The sequence below is a fragment of the Oncorhynchus tshawytscha genome, linkage group LG22 (genome assembly GCF_018296145.1).
Source record: "Oncorhynchus tshawytscha isolate Ot180627B linkage group LG22, Otsh_v2.0, whole genome shotgun sequence".
NCBI classification, from domain to species: domain Eukaryota; kingdom Metazoa; phylum Chordata; class Actinopteri; order Salmoniformes; family Salmonidae; genus Oncorhynchus; species Oncorhynchus tshawytscha.
Genome location: NC_056450.1, coordinates 8,936,447 through 8,961,416, shown reverse-complemented (window position 1 = coordinate 8,961,416; position 24,970 = coordinate 8,936,447). Strand labels below are relative to the sequence as shown.

Sequence of the window (24,970 nt, the reverse complement as noted above, 5' to 3'; positions counted from 1 at the left end):
GAGAGAGAGAGAGAGACAGGGAGGAGGGAAATGTAGAGAGAGAGAGAGAGAGAGACAGGGAGGAGGGAAATGTAGAGAGAGAGAGAGAGAGACAGGGAGGAGGGAAATGTAGAGAGAGAGAGAGACAGGGAGGAGGGAAATGTAGAGAGAGAGAGAGAGACAGGGAGGAGGGAAATGTAGAGAGAGAGAGAGACAGGGAGGAGGGAAATGTAGAGAGAGAGAGAGACAGGGAGGAGGGAAATGTAGAGAGAGAGAGAGACAGGGAGGAGGGAAATGTAGAGAGAGAGAGAGACAGGGAGGAGGGAAATGTAGAGAGAGAGAGAGACAGGGAGGAGGGAAATGTAGAGAGAGAGAGACAGGGAGAGAGACAGGGAGAGACAGGGAGAGAGACAGGGAGGAGGGAAATGTAGAGAGAGAGAGAGACAGGGAGGAGGGAAATGTAGAGAGAGAGAGAGAGAGACAGGGAGGAGGGAAATGTAGAGAGAGAGAGAGAGAGACAGGGAGGAGGGAAATGTAGAGAGAGAGAGAGAGACAGGGAGGAGGGAAATGTAGAGAGAGAGAGAGAGAGACAGGGAGGAGGGAAATGTAGAGAGAGAGAGAGAGAGACAGGGAGGAGGGAAATGTAGAGAGAGAGAGAGAGAGAGACAGGGAGGAGGGAAATGTAGAGAGAGAGAGAGAGGGGAGGAGGGAAATGTAGAGAGAGAGAGGGAGAGACAGGGAGGAGGGGAATGTAGAGAGAGGGAGAGACAGGGAGGAGGGGAATGTAGAGAGAGGGAGAGACAGGGAGGGGAATGTAGAGAGAGGGAGAGACAGGGAGGAGGGGAATGTAGAGAGAGGGAGAGACAGGGAGGAGGGGAATGTAGAGAGAGGGAGAGACAGGGAGGAGGGAATGTAGAGAGAGGGAGAGACAGGGAGGAGGGGAATGTAGAGAGAGGGAGAGACAGGGAGGAGGGGAATGTAGAGAGAGGGAGAGACAGGGAGGAGGGGAATGTAGAGAGAGGGAGAGACAGGGAGGAGGGGAATGTAGAGAGAGGGAGAGACAGGGAGGAGGGGAATGTAGAGAGAGGGAGAGACAGGGAGGAGGGAATGTAGAGAGAGGGAGAGACAGGGAGGAGGGGAATGTAGAGAGAGGGAGAGACAGGGAGGAGGGGAATGTAGAGAGAGGAGAGAGAGAGACAGGGAGGAGGGGAATGTAGAGAGAGAGAGAGAGAGACAGGGAGGAGGGGAATGTAGAGAGAGGGAGAGACAGGGAGGAGGGAAATGTAGAGAGAGGGAGAGACAGGGAGGAGGGAAATGTAGAGAGAGAGAGAGACAGGGAGGAGGGGAATGTAGAGAGAGAGAGAGACAGGGAGGAGGGAATGTAGAGAGAGGGAGAGACAGGGAGGAGGGAAATGTAGAGAGAGAGAGAGGGAGGAGGGAAATGTAGAGAGCGAGAGAGAGACAGGGAGGAGGGAAATGTAGAGAGCGAGAGAGAGACAGGGAGGAGGGAAATGTAGAGAGCGAGAGAGACAGGGAGGAGGGAAATGTAGAGAGAGAGAGAGAGAGACAGGGAGGAGGGAATGTAGAGAGAGAGAGAGAGAGACAGGGAGGAGGGAAATGTAGAGAGAGAGAGAGAGACAGGGAGGAGGGAAATGTAGAGAGAGAGAGAGAGAGACAGGGAGGAGGGAAATGTAGAGAGAGAGAGAGAGAGACAGGGAGGAGGGAAATGTAGAGAGAGAGAGAGAGACAGGGAGGAGGGAAATGTAGAGAGAGAGAGACAGGGAGGAGGGAAATGTAGAGAGAGAGAGACAGGGAGGAGGGAAATGTAGAGAGAGAGAGAGAGAGAGACAGGGAGGACGGGGAATATAGAGAGAGAGAGAGAGACAGGGAGGAGGGAAATGTAGAGAGAGAGAGAGACAGGGAGGACGGGAATATATATAGAGAGAGAGAGACAGGGAGGAGGGAAATGTAGAGAGAGAGAGAGACAGAGGGGAATGTAGAGAGAGAGAGAGACAGAGAGGGAATGTAGAGAGAGAGAGAGACAGAGAGGGGAATGTAGAGAGAGAGAGACAGGGAGGGGGAAATGTAGAGAGAGAGAGAGACAGGAGGGAAATGTAGAGAGAGAGAGACAGGAGGGAAATGTAGAGAGAGAGAGACAGGAGGGAAATGTAGAGAGAGAGAGAGACAGGAGAGAAATGTAGAGAGAGAGAGACAGGGAGAAGAGAAATGTAGAGAGAGAGAGAGACAGGGAGAAGGGAAATGTAGAGAGAGAGAGAGACAGGGAGAAGGGAAATGTAGAGAGGGAGAGAGACAGGGAGAAGGGAAATGTAGAGAGAGAGAGAGACAGGGAGAAGGGAAATGTAGAGAGAGAGAGAGACAGGGAGAAGGGAAATGTAGAGAGAGAGAGAGACAGGGAGAAGGGAAATGTAGAGAGAGAGAGAGACAGGGAGAAGGGAAATGTAGAGAGAGAGAGAGACAGGGAGGAGGGAAATGGAGAGAGAGAGAGAGACAGGGAGGAGGGAAATGGAGAGAGAGAGAGAGAGAGAGAGAGACAGGGAGGAGGGGAATGTAGAGAGAGAGAGACAGGGAGGGGGAAATGTAGAGAGAGAGACAGGGAGGAGGGAAATGTAGAGAGAGAGAGACAGGAGGGAAATGTAGAGAGAGAGAGAGACAGGAGGGAAATGTAGAGAGAGAGAGAGACAGGAGGGAAATGTAGAGAGAGAGAGACAGGGAGAAGGGAAATGGAGAGAGAGAGAGAGAGAGAGACAGGGAGGAGGGGAATGTAGAGAGAGAGAGACAGGGAGGGGGAAATGTAGAGAGAGAGACAGGGAGGAGGGAAATGTAGAGAGAGAGAGAGACAGGGAGAAGGGAAATGTAGAGAGAGAGAGAGACAGGGAGAAGGGAAATGTAGAGAGAGAGAGAGACAGGGAGAAGGGAAATGTAGAGAGAGAGAGAGACAGGGAGGGGGAAATGTAGAGAGAGAGACAGGGAGAAGGGAAATGTAGAGAGAGAGAGAGAGACAGGGAGGAGGGAAATGGAGAGAGAGAGAGAGAGACAGGGAGGAGGGAAATGGAGAGAGAGAGAGAGAGACAGGGAGGAGGGAAATGGAGAGAGAGAGAGAGAGACAGGGAGGAGGGAAATGGAGAGAGAGAGAGACAGGGAGGAGGGAAATGGAGAGAGAGAGAGAGAGAGAGAGAGAGAGAACAGATGCATACAACCTTGAGGGAAACTGGGCATGATCAGATTTTCAGAAGGTAACTTGTATTCAAAGTCAGCATAATTGCCCCACCAAGTGGCCATTAAGGGAACACAAAATGGTGCAGGGAGATACAGAACAGGAGATTTTAAAAAAAACACACACTATGAAAATTGTCACCATTTGTTTGCCTTGACTAATTATGAGACAGCATGACGATGGCCTTGAATAAATGAATGCATCTACAGTTTTGAGGCAGGAGAACCTAAGGTTTCCATTAGGGTTAATTGGTTAATTAGCTCTTAGATGTGTCATTGGAGTCATTATTATTATTAGTGTCTATTTTCAGAGGCTTGTCCTCAACCATTCATTCAACACATTATAAGGCATGTCGGTGTAATACATTAACACAGGAATACTCCCAACCCGCCGCTCCTTATGGAGAACACTACGTAAATAGGGTAACATCATTTCGACCTGTCTTTGGCTTATAAACGTGTAACAGGTGTGACTGAGTGGAATTTTTCCAGAGTCGTGCCTATATCAGTCCTGGTAAATCCACACAGGGCTAGCTAATCCAGTCTGTAACCCAAAACTGCTAGTCCCAGATCAGATAAGAAGATCCGAAAGTAAAATCCTTAGAAATCCTTAGATTTGTCCCTTAACTCAGCTAGGTCTACGTCATCAAAATCTGTCATAACCATACACTTGGTGTGTGTCTGAAATGGCACCCTATTCCCTATATAGTGCACTACTTCTGACCAGGCCCTTGCTTTTTCTTTTTTCACACAGAGTCTTCACGATAACCATAGAAACATAATGAATAAAAGAACAGTCATTCTGTTTCTACGTTGACAAATTGACAACCCATTTCACCCTAGTACCTGTGCATTTACTGTTTCGAGAACAAGACAAAAGATATGTTCGCAAATTGCCAGTGCGGAGAGTGAGGATTTATGCCACTTGGAAAAGGAAAACCCACGAAAATAGCCCTTAGAAGACTTTCCCACCCTGAACTCAAAGAACTCCGATTCTTGATTTGACTGACTTCAGCCACTTACCGGCCATTATGAGGGAAGACACACAGTCCTCCCTGCCTTGTATGGCTGCCTTGATGAGGGCAGTGAAGCCTCTGATGTCCCTCACCTCCAGGTCTACCTTAGGGTAGTAGTTCAGGATGAAGTTGAGGATGGATATGTAGCCTGGGGGGGGTTATTAGGAACGTTGTTGTTACAGTACAACCACATAGAAAATAAACTCCAGAACACCGGGGATCTTGATACTCCACAGATTTACTTGATCTTGTATGTTATTATACACTTTTAACAAACATTTCCAGTACAACCAACATTTATGCTTCAGCAGAATGCACTGCGACAACGGTAAAGTGATTTATTTTCCAGATACATCCCTGATTGCAGTACTTTTGACCACCCAATCATAGGCCATGTTAGAGGTTGAAATGATATGATATAATCATGCCACCTCTTGCTCACCCAAGCTAGCCATCATAAGATTGCGGTGCTTACCGGCCTGGGCAGCGATCATCACTGCCGTGCTGCCTTCGTTGTCCTGGTGGTTGATGTCTATCAGTGGACACGTGTGTAGACCGTAGACGATGTCCACGTAGCCTCTGGAGACAGCCAACATCAGGCCATTCTGACATGGGGACAAAGCAGAAACAAAGACATGTGGTCATTAACTAGGTGTATGCTTTCATGCACCAGCAACCGGCATACTTTTGCTCTTCCTCCTTGTGGGACCGCTTACATTAAAACCAACACTCGAGTAACTGACTTAGTGTCAGCTAACCCTCTCAGGGACCGGTCCACATCATGCCAGAGACCCAAGGACCAAAGGTTGAGAAACTCTGCTCTAATTTACAATATCTGGGGCCAATATGGTTTCGATGATAGTGGTGGGTAGTGCGAGGACCACCAGAGAGAAGTATTAAACTTCACTATTACACTCCTTATGTTACTATTGATCGTGTGGGCAAGTAAGGTGTGTGTGTGTGTGTGTGTGTTTCTGTTTGTTTGTGCATCCTTACCCTGCCGTTGATGTCCAGCTCCATGACTTCTTCCTTAGTAACCCCCCTCTCCAGGACCCTCTGTAGGGTTTGCGCCTCGTTCCTGTTACAGGCCTCGTACAGTGTAGAGGTGGTGCCTCCTCCACCCCGCCTCATCTCATAGTCTGGCATGATGGAGTCCTCAGACACCAAGCTGGCCGTTTCAGACTCATTCTGAGAGAGTTCCGAGTCCTCGGAGGGGCCGGCGCCCAGCTGCGGGTCATTTAGTGCATGAGCCATCGCTAGAACTCCAGGAGCCCCAAGACGAGGGGATCACACCCAATCAAGAGGCCTCCTCGGCCCCCAGAAGGATGGGATCAGAACCTGTGGAGGTGGAAAGGACCCTGCCTCTGCCCTGCTGATAATGACCGCATCCTGGAGGATCTCTGGAGGAATGGACAGACAAACAATATGACTGTCTGGAGGGACACACACACACACACACACACACACACACACACACACACACACACACACACACACACACACACACACACACACACACACACACACACACACACACACACACACACACACACACACACACACACACACACACACACACACACACACACACACACACACACACACACACACACACACACACACACACACACACACACACACACACACACACACACACACACACACACACACACACACACACACACACACACACACACACACACACACACACACACACACACACACACACACACACACACACACACACACACACACACACACACACACACACACACACACACACACACACACACACACACACACACACACACACACACACACACACACACACACACACACACACACACACACACACACACACACACACACACACACACACACACACACACACACACACACACACACACACACACACACACACACACACACACACACACACACACACACACACACACACACACACACACACACACACACACACACACACACACACACACACACACACACACACACACACACACACACACACACACACACACACACACACACACACACACACACACACACACACACACACACACACACACACACACACACACACACACACACACACACACACACACACACACACACACACACACACACACACACACACACACACACACACACACACACACACACACACACACACACACACACACACACACACACACACACACACACACACACACACACACACACACACACACACACACACACACACACACACACACACACACACACACACACACACACACACACACACACACACACACACACACACACACACACACACACACACACACACACACACACACACACACACACACACACACACACACACACACACACACACACACACACACACACACACACACACACACACCTCTAATTCAGTTACACATTGTGAAACGACTGGCTCACTCAATTATGTGATGAAGCAAAAGTCCTGTTCGTACCCTATTATAGTACGCTTGTCTTCCCTCTCCCCAACATATCATCTGTTTTGGATCAGAGTGTTGTTCAACTGCTCATACAGCATCTCTCAAACCTCTCTGATTCACAGTACAACAACTCAAATAAACCATCTAGCTGGCGTCTGCAGGCATATATTGTAGAAGAATAGCCATTAAGGCTGTATTTACCTTACAATCAATGACCAATGTGACAACAAAACATTTTCTAATCATTAGCCTACATACTGTAGTTGGTTGACCCGTCCATATCTTTCAATCAATCTTGATCCGTTAAATAGCTTGCTCCCTATCATCCTTTTAAGGTTCTCATTGACCTGAGACAGCACAGTCGTAACTCCTACGTTTTCCATTGACAGCATGGTGTGAGTGTATGGACAGGTCCATTGATTGGTCTAAGTCCATGTGAGGTTCTAAAGTGGATGAGCCTCAACTCACCCCCTACCTGAAGTGAGCCTTAATGCCCGATTCATCTGAATTGCGTTTGTTCAGATATTTTCTTTTTCACATTGTCCTTCTCAGCACGGTTCCATCAACTATGGGGGATACGTATCCAGGCCAGTACAGCTCGACTAGGGCTGGCTCGCTTAGTTCCTATGGTGTGAATCAGGCTGAGGAGAACCTGAGGAGGACCTAGCCCCACCACGCCAGGTGTGACTGACAGGAGGTGATGTAATCTGAGCCATTACGGCAGTTTTACGGCAGATTATTTTTAAATGTGTATTTATACATTTCAATTTGTTCTATTTGTCTTTGTTACTTCTTTTTGATAGTCATGAGTCGTATTTTTGTATATATTTGTATATTTATATAGTTGTAAATGTTATGATTATTTATTTGTGTTGTTCCAAATATCTGAATAAGAATGACAGTTAGCGCAGAATAGTGCATCTTTTTGTTTGTTGTGGGGCCCCCCCTTGTTTGTTGTGGGGTTCGTCCAGGGAGCCATACAAGCTAGAACCGCCATTGAGAAGATAATGTTTGGTAACTGGCTTGAGGCCTAGATATCAGGACACCCTACTGGGAGACTTGGTGCTTGATGATTGATCTTGTACTGAGATCAGTGGACATAGATATCAGATCTAGTTCCGTTTAAGTAAATCCTTGGGGGTTTTAACTTCTTCAGGATCGGTGAGTCCCCTGACGTTGAGCTAACGTAGGCTAATGCAATTAGCATGAGGTTGTAAGTAACACGAAAATTTCCCAGGACATAGACATATCTGATATTGGCAGAAAACTTAAATTATTGTTAATCTACCTGCACTGTCCAATTTACAGTAGCTATCACAGTGAAAGAATACCATGTTATTGTTTGAGGAGAGTGCATAGTTTTGAACATGAAAAGTTATTTATATACCAATTAGGCACATTTGGGCAGTCTTGATACAAATTTTGAACATAAATGCAATTGTTCATTTGATCAGTCTAAAACTTTACACATACACTGCTGACATCTAGTGGCCAAAATCTAAATTGCAGATGGGCTGGAATAACACGATGGCCTATCTCTTGCATTTCAAAGATGATGGTACAAAAAAATACAAAAGATTGTTTTGTTTTTTCCTTTGTATTATCTTTTACCAGATCTATTGTGTAATATTCTCCTACATTCCTTCCACATTTTCACAAACTGCAAAGTGTTTCCTTTCAAATGGTACCAAGAATATGCATATCCTTGCTTCAGGGCCTGAGTTACAGGCAGCTAGATTTGGTTATGTCATTTTAGGCGAAATTTGAAAAAATTGTCAGATCCTTAAGAGGTTTTAAGACCATCGCTGAGCACACATTTGCTATAAGTCTGTTCTGTAAGCTACTCTCTCTTTTCCTTTCCCCTGAACACCAGATGTATTTTGTTGTTTCCTACCCCGCAGCGGTTGGCTTTTAACAATATACATGGTCTTAGTCTACTCATTAGTCTAAAAGCTTCCTTTCAGTAGGATCTAGTTAAAACACAGAGGGGAGCACTCTACCTCTTCTAATCCCACAAGCCTTTGCTTTCATTCCTCTGCTGTTCTGTCGTTCCTCTCAGAAGAATGAAGATCAGTATCGCTACAAGCCCCCCTCCTCTCTCTCTCTCTTTCTCTCTCTCTCTCCAAAAACTTCCACTGAAAAATATGATTTGATTAAGTTATCTGTTCTGTTGTTTATCTGAACAACAAACTGTGGAAGGAGAAAATAGGTTATAAAGGTAACAACAATCCACAACCAGTGTTGCCTCTGATAAACTTCCTAACAAACAGACTAGTGGGACCATGACCTTTGACATAGTTATAAACCAACCCACATCCACGACACGTCCATGTCTCACCATAAAAAGTCTCTATCCAATAGGGTATTCTCCTCTTGTTCCTCTGTTTACTCCCTCTCTCTCTCTTCCTGGGTCAACACTGCATTAGCATCCCCTCTTCCTCCTCTGTTCCTCTCTTCTTCTGGGATCTTGGAGGAGTCCCAGTGACATCAGACTCGTGCTTCTCCAGTTATAGACCCCTCTAACCTCCTCCTTCCCTCCTCACACGGTGTGCCTCGCTCTGCTTGGCTTGGCCACTTAGCCTAGGCTGTCCGATGGATCACCACCACCATGCAATCCTCCTTCCAGGTCTTTACATAGACACTGAATGCTAAGTCAGGCAACAGGCAGCCTGAAGCTGCTGGTCTAATTTAGTCAGGAGGCAGCATGCTCTCAGCTCTCATCCCGATTACAGGAGATTTACAGGAGGATTAGAAGGCAAGGAACAACAGCAGGAGGAGCAGCTCTCCTGACAGGCTAGCAAGGAGCAGAGCAGGAGGGACTGCTCTCTTTCTCTTTCTCCCTGTTTTTTTACCCTTATGTTGCGTATCTCTTTTCCTGGTCTGCTCTCTTTCTCTGTCTTTGAAAGTTATTCTCCATCTCCCTCTCCCCCTCTCTTTGTCTCTCCTCTTTCTCCCTCTCTCCCTCCTATTCTTCTCCATTTCGTTGTCATTCTCCATCTTTCTCCTTCTGTCAGCGTTAGCCTCTCTAATGGTCTAATCCATTTGAAGGGACAACAAACTAACCCTGCTGTTACTGCGAACCAGGGGCCTAGTCAGTTAATTGTTCCAAAAATGGCATGCAAAGGACACACATTCCACGTGTGCGCACACACACACACACACACACACACATGCACATATAGAGGGAGGGAGGAGCACACACACACACACACACACACACATATAGAGGGAGGGAGGAGCACACACACACACACACACACATATAGAGGGAGGGAGGAGCACACACACACACACACACACACATATAGAGGGAGGGAGGAGCACACACACACACACACACAGAGGGAGGGAGGAGCACACACACACACACACACACATAGAGGGAGGGAGGAGCACACACACACACACACAGAGGGAGGGAGGAGCACACACACACACACATAGAGGGGGAGGGAGGAGCACACACACACACACATAGAGGGAGGGAGGAGCACACACACACACACACACACACAGAGGGAGGAGCACATACCCACATTCACACACACACAGAGGGAGGGAGGAGCACACACACACATAGAGGAGGGAGGAGCACACACACAGAGAGGGAGGAGCACATACCCACATTCACACACAACATAATTGTTCACAGAAAAGAAAAGGGTAACATGGACGATAGGTTACAATCAATTGAAATGATACACAGAAGATGCTTAGAACTGTGTTTTCAGTCCCAATAGTATGCAATTTGTCGTCAGGGTGTGCACCAGCCTAGCAAAGAGCTTACTGACTAAGTAAGTCTGCCCCTTACTGGCTGTTTGCAGAAGCACAATAGAGCTCCAATACAGTTCAAAATGAATCAAATCTAATCAAATGTCATTGGTCGCATACACATGTTTAGCCGATGTTATTAAGGGTGTAGTGAAATGCTTGTGTTCCTAGCTCCAACAGTGCAGTAATATCTAACAATACACAACAATGCACACAAATCTAAAAGTAAAAGAATGGAATTAAGAAATATAGAACAATTAGGGCGAGCAATGTCAGAGTCCGGAGTATCAAAAATTGAGGGCCAGGCCCAGCCAATCAGAATTCGTTTTTCCCCAGGATGTGGAGGTCCCTGGGTTGGCGTGGTTACACGTGGTCTGCGGTTATGACGACCGCAGACCACGTAGGAGGCAGCTTAAGGTAGAGAAATTAACATTCAGTTACCTGGCAACAGCGCTGGTAGACTTTCCTGCTGTCAACATACCAATCGCACGCTCCCTCAAAACTTGAGACATCTGTGGCATTGTGTTGTGTGACAAAACTGCACATTTTTAAAGTAGCCTTTTATTGTCCCCAGCCTAAGATGCACCTGTGTAATTAGCATGCTGTTTAATCAGCTTCTCTATATGCCACACCTGTCAGGGGGATGGATTATCTTGGCAAAGTAGAAATGCTCACTAACTGGGATATAAACACGTTTGTGCACAAAATATGAGCGAAATAAACTTTTGTGCCATGCAACATTTCTGGGATTTAAAAAATTGTCATCTCATGAAACATGGGATCAACACTTTACATGCTGTGTTTATATTTTTGTTCAGTATATATATATATGTGATGGGATGTATAGACATTATGGACAGTATGTGGACAGAATATATAGTATATCTGAAGAATAGATAGGATAGAATAGTATATGTACAGAAATAGTTGAATCGGATGGCATTGACTACAATACAGCATATACATATATAATGGGTAAAACAGAATGTAAACAGTACTCAAGTGACCAGTTAGTTATGTGCCAGTGCCAGTGTTTCAAAGCATCCATGTCTTAGAAGCACTAAAATAGCCCTGAGTGTACAGTTTAAGGGTACCGTTGAGCTGAGCCTTTTAAAACAAGCCTAAGGCAAGGACATTATCCACATCCAAAGGTACCTGTGCTCTCTGAGCTCTCTGCCCCTCCTCTCACTGACAACACTAATGCAAGAACACCCACATTTATATAACTATGCCTATCATAGCGAGCTCTTGTGAAAACCCCTGTAGCCATACACATAAAACAAACGTCAAAAATCTGTCAGATATCGTCGATTGAAGCACCTGCCTGGCATTAAGAGTTCGTTAGACAACAGACTGCTGTTGCTGGAAACACTAAGGGCTTCCAAACTCTGTCAATCCTATCAAATGTCCCTAGGCCCATTGAAGACGTCTCATAGCTTATCAAAAGCTGCCTTAGGCGTTTCTGTCAGATCAACTTTGCAGTACCAGTGAAATGAACTTTCAAGACAACAAAATGCTGTAATATTCACTAAACTAAAAGCTCCATAGAACAAGAAGTGGTAGGCATTTATACAGTAGGAGGTGTGTTGGAATACTAGGCTGCAACATCTCAGCCAGTCATTCGAGGCACAAAGAGATTCAGAGAGATTCACATGATGCCACATGATCACACGGTTAGTACTCTGGATTTTGTACCGAGTGATCAGAGTTCAAATCTTGGTAGGACCTGGCTGGTGTGACTGACAAGAAGAGAAATATCATTTACATTTTTAGTCATTTAGCAGACGCTCTTATCGAGAGTGACGTTCAGTAGCAATTAGGGTTTAGTGCCACGTTAACAGAATTTCCAACTAGTCGGCTCGGGGAATCCAACCAGTGACCTTTCTGTAACTGGCTCAACACTCAAAACCGTTAATCCAACCAGTGACCTTTCTGTAACTGGCTCAAAACACTTTATGAGTTATGAGTCAAATGAATTTTGACCAGGGCCTGAATAGGGAAGTGCACCATATAAAGAACGAGGCGCCATTTCGTGCAAACCCAGAGAAGAGAAGGAATGACTGTTGAAGAGACGACTAGCTCAGTCTGTGGGAACACAGACCCATGTCATGAAAAACAACATGCCTTTCTCCACCTCTTAGAAGGCGAGGTTGAATCACAAAAGATGAGACTGCAACTCCACCCAGTACCAGACAGGGGCAGCAGAGCATAGTCCACATGCGCCAACCATGTAGTCTATGGCCGCAACAGTTGGTTACAGCTCATGTCCACCAGAGGCATCAAACTCTTTGGAGTTACGGAGGAAGTCATTCATTGTCAATGGAGCAGTCCGCAACGCTACGTTGGGGGTGCCACACTAGGCTGCGGTACGTTCTGTGTACCGCATGGATTTAATATTTTCAACCCGCGTGTGGCTTTAGCGTACGGTGGTACAAACGGAAGTACACACACAGACTCCAACTAGCTAGTTGCAAAGCGATGTACGTGTGTGGCAAGTATGGAAAATGTGGGCTAGACATCTGGCAAATCAAAATGCATATGCATCTGGCGGACATTGGGTATGAGTGTGTTACGTTTTCACAGTGGAAACTAACTGAAAGATTGGAGATTTTACTTGTTGTCCTATGAAGAAGATTAAATCCAGTTGAACATGTGAATTCAATTTATATTTTTTCAATGGATGACATTTTTATAAACATCTTCCAAACCAGACATTTCCTGATGTTCCCTTCCATGCTGATTCACTTGTCTGGATGCAAATTCTTTCCAGAGTCCTAATGAATATTGAGGTTACAAAATGGGGAAGTGCCTCAGTGTGTGAGAGTGACAGAGTGAGTGTGTAAGTTGATTTCAGGTTCTATGGTGTACTGAATCCAGCAATCTGAGTTCACATTTTGTACTTGCCTGTCTTTTGACCTTGATGAAGTAATGAGCCCAAACTCACAGAGTAGGAGGGAGACCAGCCTGGTCTCATAGACCTCGCCATCACGGTTGACAACTCCCCAGTGCAAAGAACCTTGGCGTGACCATGGACAACACCCTGTCGTTCTCTGCAAACATCAAAGCAGTGACTCGCTCCTGCAGGTTCATGCTCTACATGCTTTGCCTCACACAGGAAGAATCCTAATCCAGGCACTTGTCCTCTTCCATCTGTACTACTGCAACTCACTGTTGGCTGGGCTCCCCGCTTGTGCCATCAAACCCCTGCAACTTATCCAGCCCGCTGCAACCCGCCTGGTTTTCAACCTTCCTAAGTTCTCCCATGTCACCCCACTCCTCCACACACTCCACTGGCTTCCAGTTCGAAGCTCGCATCCACTACAAGACCATATCTGCTTACCTACGGAGCAGCAAGAGGAACTGCCCCTCCCTACCTTCAAGCTATGCTCAAACCCTACACCTCAGCCCGAGCACTCTGTTCTGCCACCTCTGGTCTCTTGGCCCTCCCACCCCTACGGGAGGGCAGCTCCCACTCAGCCCAGTCCAAGTTCTTCTCTGTCCTGGCATCCCAATGGTGGAATTAGCATCTCCATGAAGCCAGAGTCCCTGCCCATCTTCCGAAAGCATCTGAAACCCTACCTCTTCAAAAGTCTTAATTAAATAATACTCCTCCTCACCTCGACACCCTCCCCCCCCAAAAAAACCACCAAAACAAATTGAACCAGCACTTGACCCACCCCCCTAGCTCTGACTCTACTGATAGCTACGTTATTGCCTGTGATATGGTGTTGTCTCACCTAGCTATCTTAAGATAATGCACCAACTGTAAGTGGCTCTGGATAAGAGACTCTGCCTAATGACTCAAATATAAATGTGTAGACTAGACGTACCATAGTAAATGTAAATACGGAACATTTTGTATCTTATGTTACGTTTGGTATGGTTATATAAGACAGAAGGTTACTTAAGTCAAAATCGAAATAGGGTGGTTGGGTTCGCATACAATGCAAACGTCTAGCAACCAAAAGACTGGCCGTTTGAATCTCATAGAGAACAAGTTTAGCTAATTAGCAACTTTGCAGCTACTTACTACTTTTTAGTTACTTTGCAACTACTTAGCATGTTCGATAACCATTCCCTTAACCCTGACCTTAACCAACTAGCTAAAGTTAGCAACAACAAATTGGAATTCGTTAACATATCATACACTTAGCAAATTCATAACATATCGTACGAATTGCAATTTGTAACATACTATGCAAATTGTAATTTGTAACATATCATACGAAATGAATGATGGACATCCTCAAATTAATACATACTATAAGAAATGTACCATATCATGCTAATTGGTGTGTCTCGGATTAACTTTTACTATGGTACGTTTACCCCTGATTCCAGGTTGGTGAGATAGAGAGGGAGGGGTCTGGGGATAGAAAGAGGGGGCCTGGGATGGGAGAACTAAGTTTAGCCACAGTACTGGTTCTAAAGACAGCTGTGTGCATGGCTAATATTAGACTGTTGGCAGTTTCCAGCACCGATCTTAACTCTGCTAGACTCCTCTCTTGCAGGGATCTGCTAGATTATTCTCAGCTATGTGCCTGGTTGACAGCCTCTTCCTCCTCGCCCATTCCTCCCCTCGTCACCCACGTCTCTCCTCTCTCCTCCACCCCACCTTCATAATTCCTCCTCTCGTTCTGAAGAGCAAAGCCCAAAGTTCTATCGCTCTACAGCATCACCAGTGAAGAATGAGTCTGTTAGAGAAATCAGCCCCATATTTGTCCATGCCAAGTAGGCTCTGGCAGTGGAAGGGCGAGGAACTAGTGTTTGGAGTTCTCGGAATGTGTGTGTGTGTGTGTGTGTGAGTTTGGAGTTCTGCAAGGAATAACGTGTGACTTCCTGACTCCAGGCTAGATGAGAAGAGGGAAGAATCAGTGGTGTGACATACATTTGGATAGCCTTAAAGTTATTAGGATGTGTGTGTTCGTGTGTGTGTGTGTACCTGAAGCGCTATAGTATTAGTATCTGAACACCGACTGGCACAGGAGGCGATAGGGATAAATGAGACACAGAATTGGATAGACTGTTTAGGCACTCTTACCCAGCAGGCCTTAATGAGGAATGTTATTTCTCTTGTTTTTTGTTGTAGGTTTTAAACATGTAGGTCAAACATTTAGGCAATGATGTCATAATGCATCTGTATTGTGCATTTATAGATTTTTTATTTGGTTTTCATGTTTCCCCCACAGCTTCCCCTGCTGGGATCTCTTGATTGGGCCAATACTGACGGATTATTTATAATTATGACCACCTGTGTGTGGTATCGTTTTTTGTGACATTGATTGCCATTGCCATGGCACGGTGAAGAAGGGCTTATACCCAATGTTCGTAGGACAATAAAAATGTACCTTTACATTTATTCACCGGAGTGCTGTCCTATTTATGTGCTGTGGATTATATATACGAGGATTCAGCACTCAACCTAAACGTATATAAGGTGGAGTCTAGCACCTTGTTTATCTTTTCACAGGAGGTGTCTACCAGGCTGATGGTGTGGTCAGTGACACTTTGCTTCTCGAAAGTCCAATATCTTAAAAACCTGAGTGCTGACACGCAAAACATTTTGGACTAATGATTTCCCCTTTAACCTAACACCTAGCAACCTCATCAAGTTGACCGGACCTCTTGGTGTGATGGATAACATGTTTGCTTGACAGCCGCTGGCTCTGGGTTCGAGTCTCTCAACATAGGGGTCAGAAGTGGACTGGTGCCCGTGAGTCAGAGTACTTGAATCAACAGTCTATTCACAAATAAGTAATAGTTTTGCCCCCCCCACCCCCACTGACACTCATCTGTATGCACAGTGGAGAACATGACCGGTGGGTGAAGCGTAGGAATAGAAAAAATACAACAAACAACCGTATAAAAATGATGAATCTTGAGGTTCTAAACACTGTATCTATTTAGCGGATCAAACCGCAGATAAATGACATGGAATAATTCAAGATAATAAACTTTCACTAGCGAACTGAATCAATGTAACTTAACATGAAACTGGGCTGTAAATTAATGCCCGAGCTTGGAAAAAAAACGGCAATGATTAAATACACAACTTTACAAGGGAATGACTATATAGACAATAAGACACACATTAACCCTTGTGTGGCGTTCATGTTTTTGTTATTCACCCAATGTTTGCGGGTCTGATGGACCTACAACATTATTGGGTTTGTAAAACAATACAGCCATAACAATTGACATACAAATACTTCATTCTTAATACTTAGATGTTGACTTACAGTTTGGACACACCTACTCATTTCAGATTTGTACTTTTTTTTTTTTTTTTGGTACTATTTTCTACATTATAGAATAATAGTGAAGACATCAAAACTATGAAATAATACATATGGAATCATGTAGTACACAGAAAAGTGTTCAACAAATAAAAATACAAGTTACATTTCAGATTCTTCAAAATAGCCACCCTTTGCCTTGATGATAGCTTTGCACACTCTTGGCATTCTCTCAACCAGCTTCGTGAGGTAGTCACCTGGAATGCAATTTAATTAACAGGTGTGCCAAAACAAATTAAAAGTTAATTTGTGGAATGTCTTTCCTTCTTAATGCATTTGAGCCAATCAGATGTATTGTGACAAGGTAGGGTGGTATATAGAAGACAGCCCTATTTTGTAAAAGACCAAGTCCATATTATGGCAAGAACAGCTCAAATAAGCAAAGAGAAACGACAATCCATCATTACTTTAAGACATGCAGATCAGTCAATCAGGAAAATGTCCTTGCATGGGCCAAGAAACAGGAGCAATAGACATTAGACCGGTGAAAATCTGTCCAAATGGGAGATTTTAGGTTCCAACTGCTGTGTCTTTGTGAGACGCAGAGTAGGTGAACGGATGATCTCCGCATGTGTGGTTCCCACTGTGAAGCATGGAGAAGGAGGTGTGATGGTGAGGGGGTGCTTTGCTGGTGACTCTGTCAGTGATTTATTTAGAATTCAAGGCACACTTACTGTAACTAGTATGGCTACCACAGCATTCTGCAGCGATATGCCATTCCATCTGATTTGCGTTTAGTGGCACTATCATTTGTTTTTCAACAGGACAATGACCCAACACACCTCCAGGCTGTGTAAGGGCTATTTGACCAAGAATGAGAGTGATGAAGTGCTGCATCAGATGACCTGGCCTCCACAATCACCCGACCTCAACCCAATTGAGATGATTTGGGATGAATTGCACCGCAGAGTGAAGGAAAAGCAGCCAACAAGTGCTCAGCATATGTGGGAACTCCTTCAAGACTGTTGGAAAAGCATTCCAGGTGAAGCTGGTTGAGAGAATGCCAAGAGTGTGCAAAGCTGCCATCAAGGCAAAGGGTGGCTACTTTGAAGAATATAAAATGTATTTGAATTTGTTTCACATAGTTTTGATGTCTTCACTATTATTCTAGAAAATAGTAAAAATAAAGTAAAACCAAACTTTTGACCGGTACTGCATATATATTTTTTAAGCCACATAGTGATACTATGTGTCAGTGGTGCCTCCTGTCAATGATTTTAGAGGGCGGGGTAATGATGACTTAAAGGGTTTCACTGTCCAGATCCATCTAACACGTGTAATATATTCAGACACAACGCATCCCTGAGTACCTCCGGAGGTGGTCAGAAAAACTGATCTCAATCAGATCACAAAATGCATATTTAAATCATGTACACCTGTCTAAAAATGTGGGCACACTCAAAAAGTGGACAAGATCAAGACAAACGACATGTCGGCACCTAGGATATAAACAGGGCTTTTGTGGATACAGGCCATCGTCCCAACAAGCGATGACAACAACCAGATGCATGTGCAGGCAGAGGCGCCATGCCCATAGGGGGAACAGGGGCCAGATTTTTCAAATAACATTATTCATTTATTTTCTCTGTAATACTACTAGCCACTTGATAATGTTATGAAGTTCCCAACCTCATAACTGTCTACCAAGACGCTATCCTCATATATTTGGTGCCCCCTCAGATGTTTGAGGGGCATGACGCCCCTGTGTGCAGGACTAGAGGAATGTGTACTAATGCTCTGTGGCACATGGACAAGAGCTTGTTGTTGTTGCATTGTCCAGAAGGAACCTGCAAGTAAGCATTTTGTTGGACGGTGTGTTCCGTGTGTATCCTGCACATACGACTAATAAAACTTGAAACTAGGCCGTTTCCATCACACCCGGTGGGTCTCAATCTACCGTAAATACACCATCACCAAGCACTTATCAGGCCAATCTCTCACTGCAGAATAGCAACAACGCTAGGCTACTGCTTCTCCCTGCCTGTGAATCACTTATCTGAGAACACATCTGGGGTTGACTAAGTACTTGAGTGTGTGTGTGTGTGTGTGTGTGTGTGTGTGCGCGTGCGTGCGTGCGTGCGCATGCGCGCGTGTGTGCATGCAGTCTGCAGAGTGAGTCCACTGTTACTGTATAATCAGTGACTGCGTAATCTAAATGGAGGCATCCTGCACTGAGGGGCAGTGTGCTGCAGTCCTTATTTGGGCCTGTCCTGACCCTTTACAGTTCACCCAAACCATGTGTCACACCCTCAGACAAGGGGAGAGATAAAGAGAGAGAGAGAGGGCCATAGGGACGAAGAGAGTTAGACTGTCAGGAGCAGTAGAGAAACTGAGAGAAGAGAGGGAGGGGAGAGAGCTCGAGGAAACGAGGGATTGAAGTAGTTAGGGGAAGTGGGGGACTCTAGGAAGTGGGGTGGAGGAAGGCAATGATGAGAGGGGAGAGACAGACGGAAAGAGGGAAGATAGGTTTGGGGATGGGGAGGTGATCATGGACAGCCAATGACAACAAGGCAGGAGAATGTTGAGGTAAAAGAAGAAAAGAGAAGAAGAAAAAGGGAAGAGAAGGTAAAAAGAGAATGCCCCAGGGCAGCACATCTCAGCGTGGACCTAACAGTACACTCCCTGTCCACTGAATTAGCCAGAGGACGAAGGGGGAAAGAGAGATTTTCTGGACAGAATAAAAGAGAGGGGGATCCGGTGGTCAGAGAAAAAGAGAGAGGGATCTACTGAACAGAGGAAAAAGCCACTTGGGAGAGGAAAAGAGGAAGGGATCCATTTGGCAAAGGAAAAGGGAGAGAGTGAAGGATCTACTGAATAGAGGGGGGAAAAAGGGAAGGATGGTATTTTCATCCAGAGGGAACCCTGTATAGAGAGGACTAGGTGACCTGAAGAAGAGACACTGTGAGCCACCACCTGTGTGTGTGTATGTGTGTTTGTGTGTGTGAGGACAGGACTGCGCTCATCCCAGCAAGCCTGGGCACACTCTTAGTCCCAGGCAGCGTGTGTGTTTTGTGCGTGTGTGAGTGTTCCAGCCAGGCACGCTCCAGACAACAACATGTTCTCCTATTCAAAATGTAACTGTTTATGTGTATGCGAGATCCTCTGACTCACGCTCAGTGTGTGTAGGTGCGTGTGTGGTGTGTGTGTCTGAGTGAGTGTGTTTATTGTGTGTGTGTGTGTGTGTGTGTGTGTGTGTGTGTGTGTGTCTGAGTGAGTGTGTTTATTGTGTGTGTGTGTGTGTGTGCGCGTGTGTGTGTGTGTGTGTGTGTGAGTTCCTGTGGCTCAGACCAGGCCAGGACGAGACAAGGCAGCGGCTCTAAACTCTGGCACCGTGCTTTGTAGGAGGAGAGGTGAAGGAGGGAACAGACAGAGAGAAGGAACAGTGGAGAGGAGGGGGAGAGAAACAGGGAGAGGAGGAGTGACAGACTGTGGAGGAAAGGAGGAGGAGGAAAAACCGTGGTGCACTGAGGAAAGGAAGAACGGCAACAATAAACAGAGGGAGGACTTACAGGAGGAGAGAGTGAGAACGGAAGAAGGAGAGAGAGCAAAGTAGAAAAGGAGAGGTTTTTGAGGGAAGAATGAAGGCGCTTCAGAAGAACCAGGGGCGGACAGACCAGATGCTGGGTGCTATGGCTGACATGCTGACTTCCTTGGCATTGCCCAATCAACAGTGGGTGAGTGACATATCAAGTTTTGGTTGGTGGCAGTGTTGTTAATTGGTGTTGTTTTATTGGGTTGCGATATTCTCTTCACATTCTAGAGTCCTAGAGATAAGCTAGAATAGAAATGGATTGTAAGTCCAGAAACGTGTGTTGTAGTCCAGAAACGTGTGTTGTAGGCCAGTGCAATTATAACAGGTTATTTCTTTCTTATGGTTTTGGAAATCTCTGTTGTAGATTAAAATGACCAAATAGGTCATACAAGTTCATCAAAGACAGTAAAGTTAATGACCTATGTCATTCACTATAAGACGTAAATAAACAAAGTCAAAGTCAAAGATGGCTGTGCCCATTGCCTGAAAAATATGGACTTAGTTTAGCCACTTTTCAGCATATTACAAATCTTTGATGTACTTGTTACAGTGTATACAAGAACCGGAGCACATGACTTCATTTACCAAGCAAATAAAATCACTTCACAGATCATCACACCAAATACAAGCCTATCAGGAACATGAAACCCCTGTTCATATGTGTGAATGGAGACAATAGTGCAGACTTTATTTTTAGCAATACTAGCGTCTTTGAAGTGTCCAGAGTTTCCAGTACTCTAATGGCATGACCCTTAACCCTCGTCTGTTATAGAGATTAGGTCAGACAACATCAGATGGACTGTTTACAATGCAAACACATTCCACAGATGAGATTGTGTGTGTGTGTATATGTGTGTATGTGCGCACGCACGTACGCACGTGTGTGCGCATATTGGCATGACCCTCATCTGTTAAAGACAATAGGTCAGACACTCCTCAGATGGACTGTTAACAAACATGTTCCACAGATGAGAGAGTGTGTGTGTGAATGTGAGTGTGTGAGTGTGTGTGTGTGTGTGTGTGTGTGTGTGTGTGTGTGTGTGTGTGTGTGTGTGTGTGTGTGTGTGTGTGTGTGTGTGTGTAACCCATTATAATCCGATCAGTCATTGACATCAATAACATTCTCAACAGGAACACCAAGCTACATTTGGACTTTAACACATTTTTTGATAGCTTGACTCTTAAGGATAACTCTTGCTTAAGGCAAGTCACACAAACAGACGGGCAATAAGGACAGAAAGGGACAGAGAAAGACACAGAGAGGGAGGTAGTGATAAAGAAAGAGTGGGAGAGAGACTTCAAGAGTGAGAGACAGGGAGAGAAAGAGTGATAGAGAGACAGGAAGACTAACAGAGATAGACAGAGTAATAGGTAGAGAGAGCAAGTAGGATACGTGAGTGTGTGTGTGTGTGTGTGCCTGGTTGTCTCTCTTCAGTGGTTGGGAGGAATCTTGGATGTGTCTCAGCCACAGGAATTGGAGTAGTACTGATTAAGACATCTCCCCTTAAACAAACTCATGAGATTCTAACTAAGGCTTCCCTCTCTCTCTCTCTGTCTCTCTCTCTTACCCTCACTGCCTCTCTGTCTCACCCTCCCTTCCACCCTCTCTCGCTCCTTCTCTCTCCCCCTCCCTCTTTCCCTCCTTCTCTCTCCCCCTTTATATTTCTCTCTCCCACTCTACCTCCCTCCCCCTCTCTCCCCTCTCTCTCTCATGACTGTTTTATAAACACACAACTGCTGTAGGCCTTTACATGGAAGCCAGTCAGATGCTAAATGAAATCAAAACGGTGTGTTACAGTGCAGTATCAGACACGATATGTCATGTGTCAATGTGCAGCGGTTAGGACGGAGTCAGGCGCAGGACACAGAACTGAGTAAAATACGTACTTTACTCAACATTTCCACGAAGAGAAAACACACCATCTCACAGAAGTCTTGAACACTAAACAAAGAACAAACATGCACAAAACCATGTGGGAACTAGAGGGTTAAATAGGGAATAAATGATAACGTAATGGGAATCAGGTGTGTACAATCAAGACAAAACAAATGGAAAAAGAAACGGTGGCAGCTAGAAATCCGGTGACGACGACCGTCGAATGCCGCCCGAACAAAGAGAGGCAGTACCCCCCCCTGACGCGCGGCTCCTGTAGCGCGCCGACACCGGCCTCGGGGACGACCTAGAGGACGAGGTGCAGGGCGATCCGGGTAGAGACGGTGAAATTCCTGCAGTAAGGAAGGGTCCAGGATGTCCTCCACCGGCACCCAGCATCTCTCCTCCGGACCGTACCCCTCCCACTCCACGAGGTACAGAAGGCCCCTCGCCCGATGCCTTCAGTCCATGATGGCTCGTACAGTATACGCCGGGACCCCCTCGATGTCCAGAGGGGGCGGAGGAACCTCCCGCACCTCAGACTGCTGGAGAGGACCAGCCACCACCGGTCTGAGGAGAGACACATGGAATGAGGGGTTAATACAGTAATCAGGGGGAAGCTGTAACCTATAACATACCTCGTCTCCTCAGGACTTTAAATGGCCCCACAAATCGCGGACCCAGCTTCGGCAGGGCAGGCGAAGGGGCAGGTTTCGGGTTGAGAGCCAGACCCGATCCCCCGGTGCATTACACCGGGTCCTCACTGCAGTGGAGGTCGGCGCTCGCCTTCTGTCGCCTGATGGCCCGTTGCAGGTGCACATGGGCAGCGTTCCATGTTTCCTCCGAGCGCCGAAACCATTCATCCACCGCAGGTGCCTCAATCTGGCTCTGATGCCACAGTGCCAGGACTGGCTGATATGCTAGTACACACTGGAAAGGGAGACAGGGTAGTGGAGGAGTGGCGGAGGGAGTTTTGGGCCATCTCTGCCCAGGGGATGAAAGCCACCCACTCCCCCGGCCGGTCCTGGCAATAGGATCGCAGAGCCCATTACTCTGGGGGTGAAACCCTGAGGTCAGGCTGACCGGGACCCCCAGAAGTTCCATGAACGCCCTCCAGACCCTCGATGTGAACTGGGGACCCCGATCAGACACTGAGGTCAGGCTGACCGAGACCCCCAGATGTTCCATGAATGGCCTCCAGACCCTTGATGTGAACTGGGGACCCCGATCAGTCACTATATCCTCAGGCACTCCGTAGTGCCAGAAGACGTGTGTAAACAGGGCCTCCACAGTCTGTAGGGCCGTAGGGAGACCGGGCAAAGGAAGGAAAAGGCAGGACTTAGAAAACTGATCCACAACGACCAGAATCGTGGTGTTTCCTTGTGACAGAGAAAGATTAATCACGAAATCCACCTATAGGTGTGACCACGGCCGTTGTGGAACGGGTAGGGGTTGTAATTTACCTCTGGGCAGGTGCCTAGGGGCCTTGCACTGGGCAAACACAGAGCAGGAGGAAATGTAAATCGTCACATCCTTAGCTAAAGTGGAACACCAGTACTTCCCACTAAGACTGCGCACTGTCCGACCGATACCAGGACGACCAGAGGAGACGTGTGGGCCCAACAGATCAATCGATCACGGACATCAGACGGAACGTACAGACGCCCAACTGGACACTGGGTGGGAGTGGGCTCCGCACGTAACGCCCGCTCAATGTCCGCGTCAACCTCCCACACCACCGGTGCCACCAGGCACGAAGCCGGAAGCATGGGAGTGGGATCCGTGGACCGCTCCTCTGTGTCATACATCCGGGACAATGCGTCTGCCTTAGCATTCTGGGAACCTGATCTGTAGGATAGGGTGAAAACAAAAACGTGGCCTACCTTGCCTGGCAAGGGTTCATTCTCCTCGCCGCCCAGATGTACTCCATATTGCGGTGGTCAGTCCAAATGAGAAAAGGGTGTTTAGCCTCCTCAAGCCAATGGCTCCACGTCTTCAGAGCCCTGAAAACAGCCAACAGCTCCCGGTCCCCCACATCATAGTTTCGCTCCGCCAGGCTGAGCTTCTTCGAAAATAAAGCATAGGGGCGGAGCTTTGGTGGCGTACCCGAACGCTGAGACAGCACAGCTCCTATCCCAGCCTCAGACACGTCCACCTCTACTATGAATGCCAAGGAGGGATCAGGATGAGCCAACACGGGAGCCGAGGTAAACAGAGCCTTCAGGTGACCAAAAGCCCTGCCCGCCCCAGCTGACCACTGCAATCGCACCAGTCCCCCCTTCAGCAAGGAGGTAATGGGAGATGCTACCTGACCAAAGCCCCGGATAAACCTCGGGTAGTAGTTGGCAAACCCTAAGAACCGCTGCACATCCTTTACCGTGGTTGGAGTCGGCCAATTACTCATGGCTGAAATGCGATCATTCTCCATCTCCACCCCTGACGTGGACAGGCGGTACCCTAGGAAGGAGAAGGACTGTTGGAAGGACAGACATTTCTCAGCCTTGACGTACAGGTCATGCTCCAACAGTCGACCAAGCACCTTACGTACCAGGGACACATGCTCAGAACTGAGTAAAAGATGTACTTTACTCGAAAAGAAACAACAACATTTCCACGAAGGGAAAACACACCATCTCACAGAAGTCTTGAACACGAAACAAAGAACAAACACGCACAAAACCATGTGGGAACTAGAGGGTTAAATAGGGAATAAATTATAACGTAATGGGAACCAGGTGTGTACAATCAAGACAAAACAAATGGAAAAAGAAACATAGATCGGTGGC

General features: G+C 46.6%; 2 protein-coding genes across 5 annotated transcripts in view; one reads left to right on the top strand and one right to left on the bottom strand.

The window, feature by feature from the left end:
- LOC112221702 (photoreceptor ankyrin repeat protein-like) overlaps nt 1-11,008 on the bottom strand; it is a 15,842-nt gene extending 4,834 nt beyond the window's left edge. The window contains exons 1-4 of one of the 2 annotated variants that reach the window (XM_024383948.2): nt 10,925-11,008; nt 5,226-5,629; nt 4,705-4,834; nt 4,237-4,377 (exon numbers count right to left, since the gene is read on the bottom strand). In XM_024383948.2, coding sequence (XP_024239716.2) covers nt 4,237-4,377; nt 4,705-4,834; nt 5,226-5,483 — 529 coding nt within the window. In that variant the 5' untranslated portion in view covers nt 5,484-5,629; nt 10,925-11,008. Of the gene's footprint in view, nt 1-4,236; nt 4,378-4,704; nt 4,835-5,225; nt 5,630-9,050; nt 9,358-10,924 lie in introns of those variants that run through there. The other variant, XM_024383949.2, reaches the window with a different exon arrangement.
- An 8,998-nt stretch (nt 11,009-20,006) lies between these two features.
- Nucleotides 20,007-24,970, top strand: part of arhgef25a (Rho guanine nucleotide exchange factor (GEF) 25a) — a 129,548-nt gene continuing 124,584 nt past the window's right edge. For 2 of the 3 annotated variants that reach the window (XM_042303661.1, XM_042303660.1), the window contains exon 1: nt 20,007-20,453. In XM_042303661.1, the coding sequence (XP_042159595.1) occupies nt 20,358-20,453 (96 nt within the window). In that variant the 5' untranslated portion in view covers nt 20,007-20,357. The remainder of the gene's footprint in view (nt 20,454-24,970) is intronic. The other variant, XM_042303659.1, reaches the window with a different exon arrangement.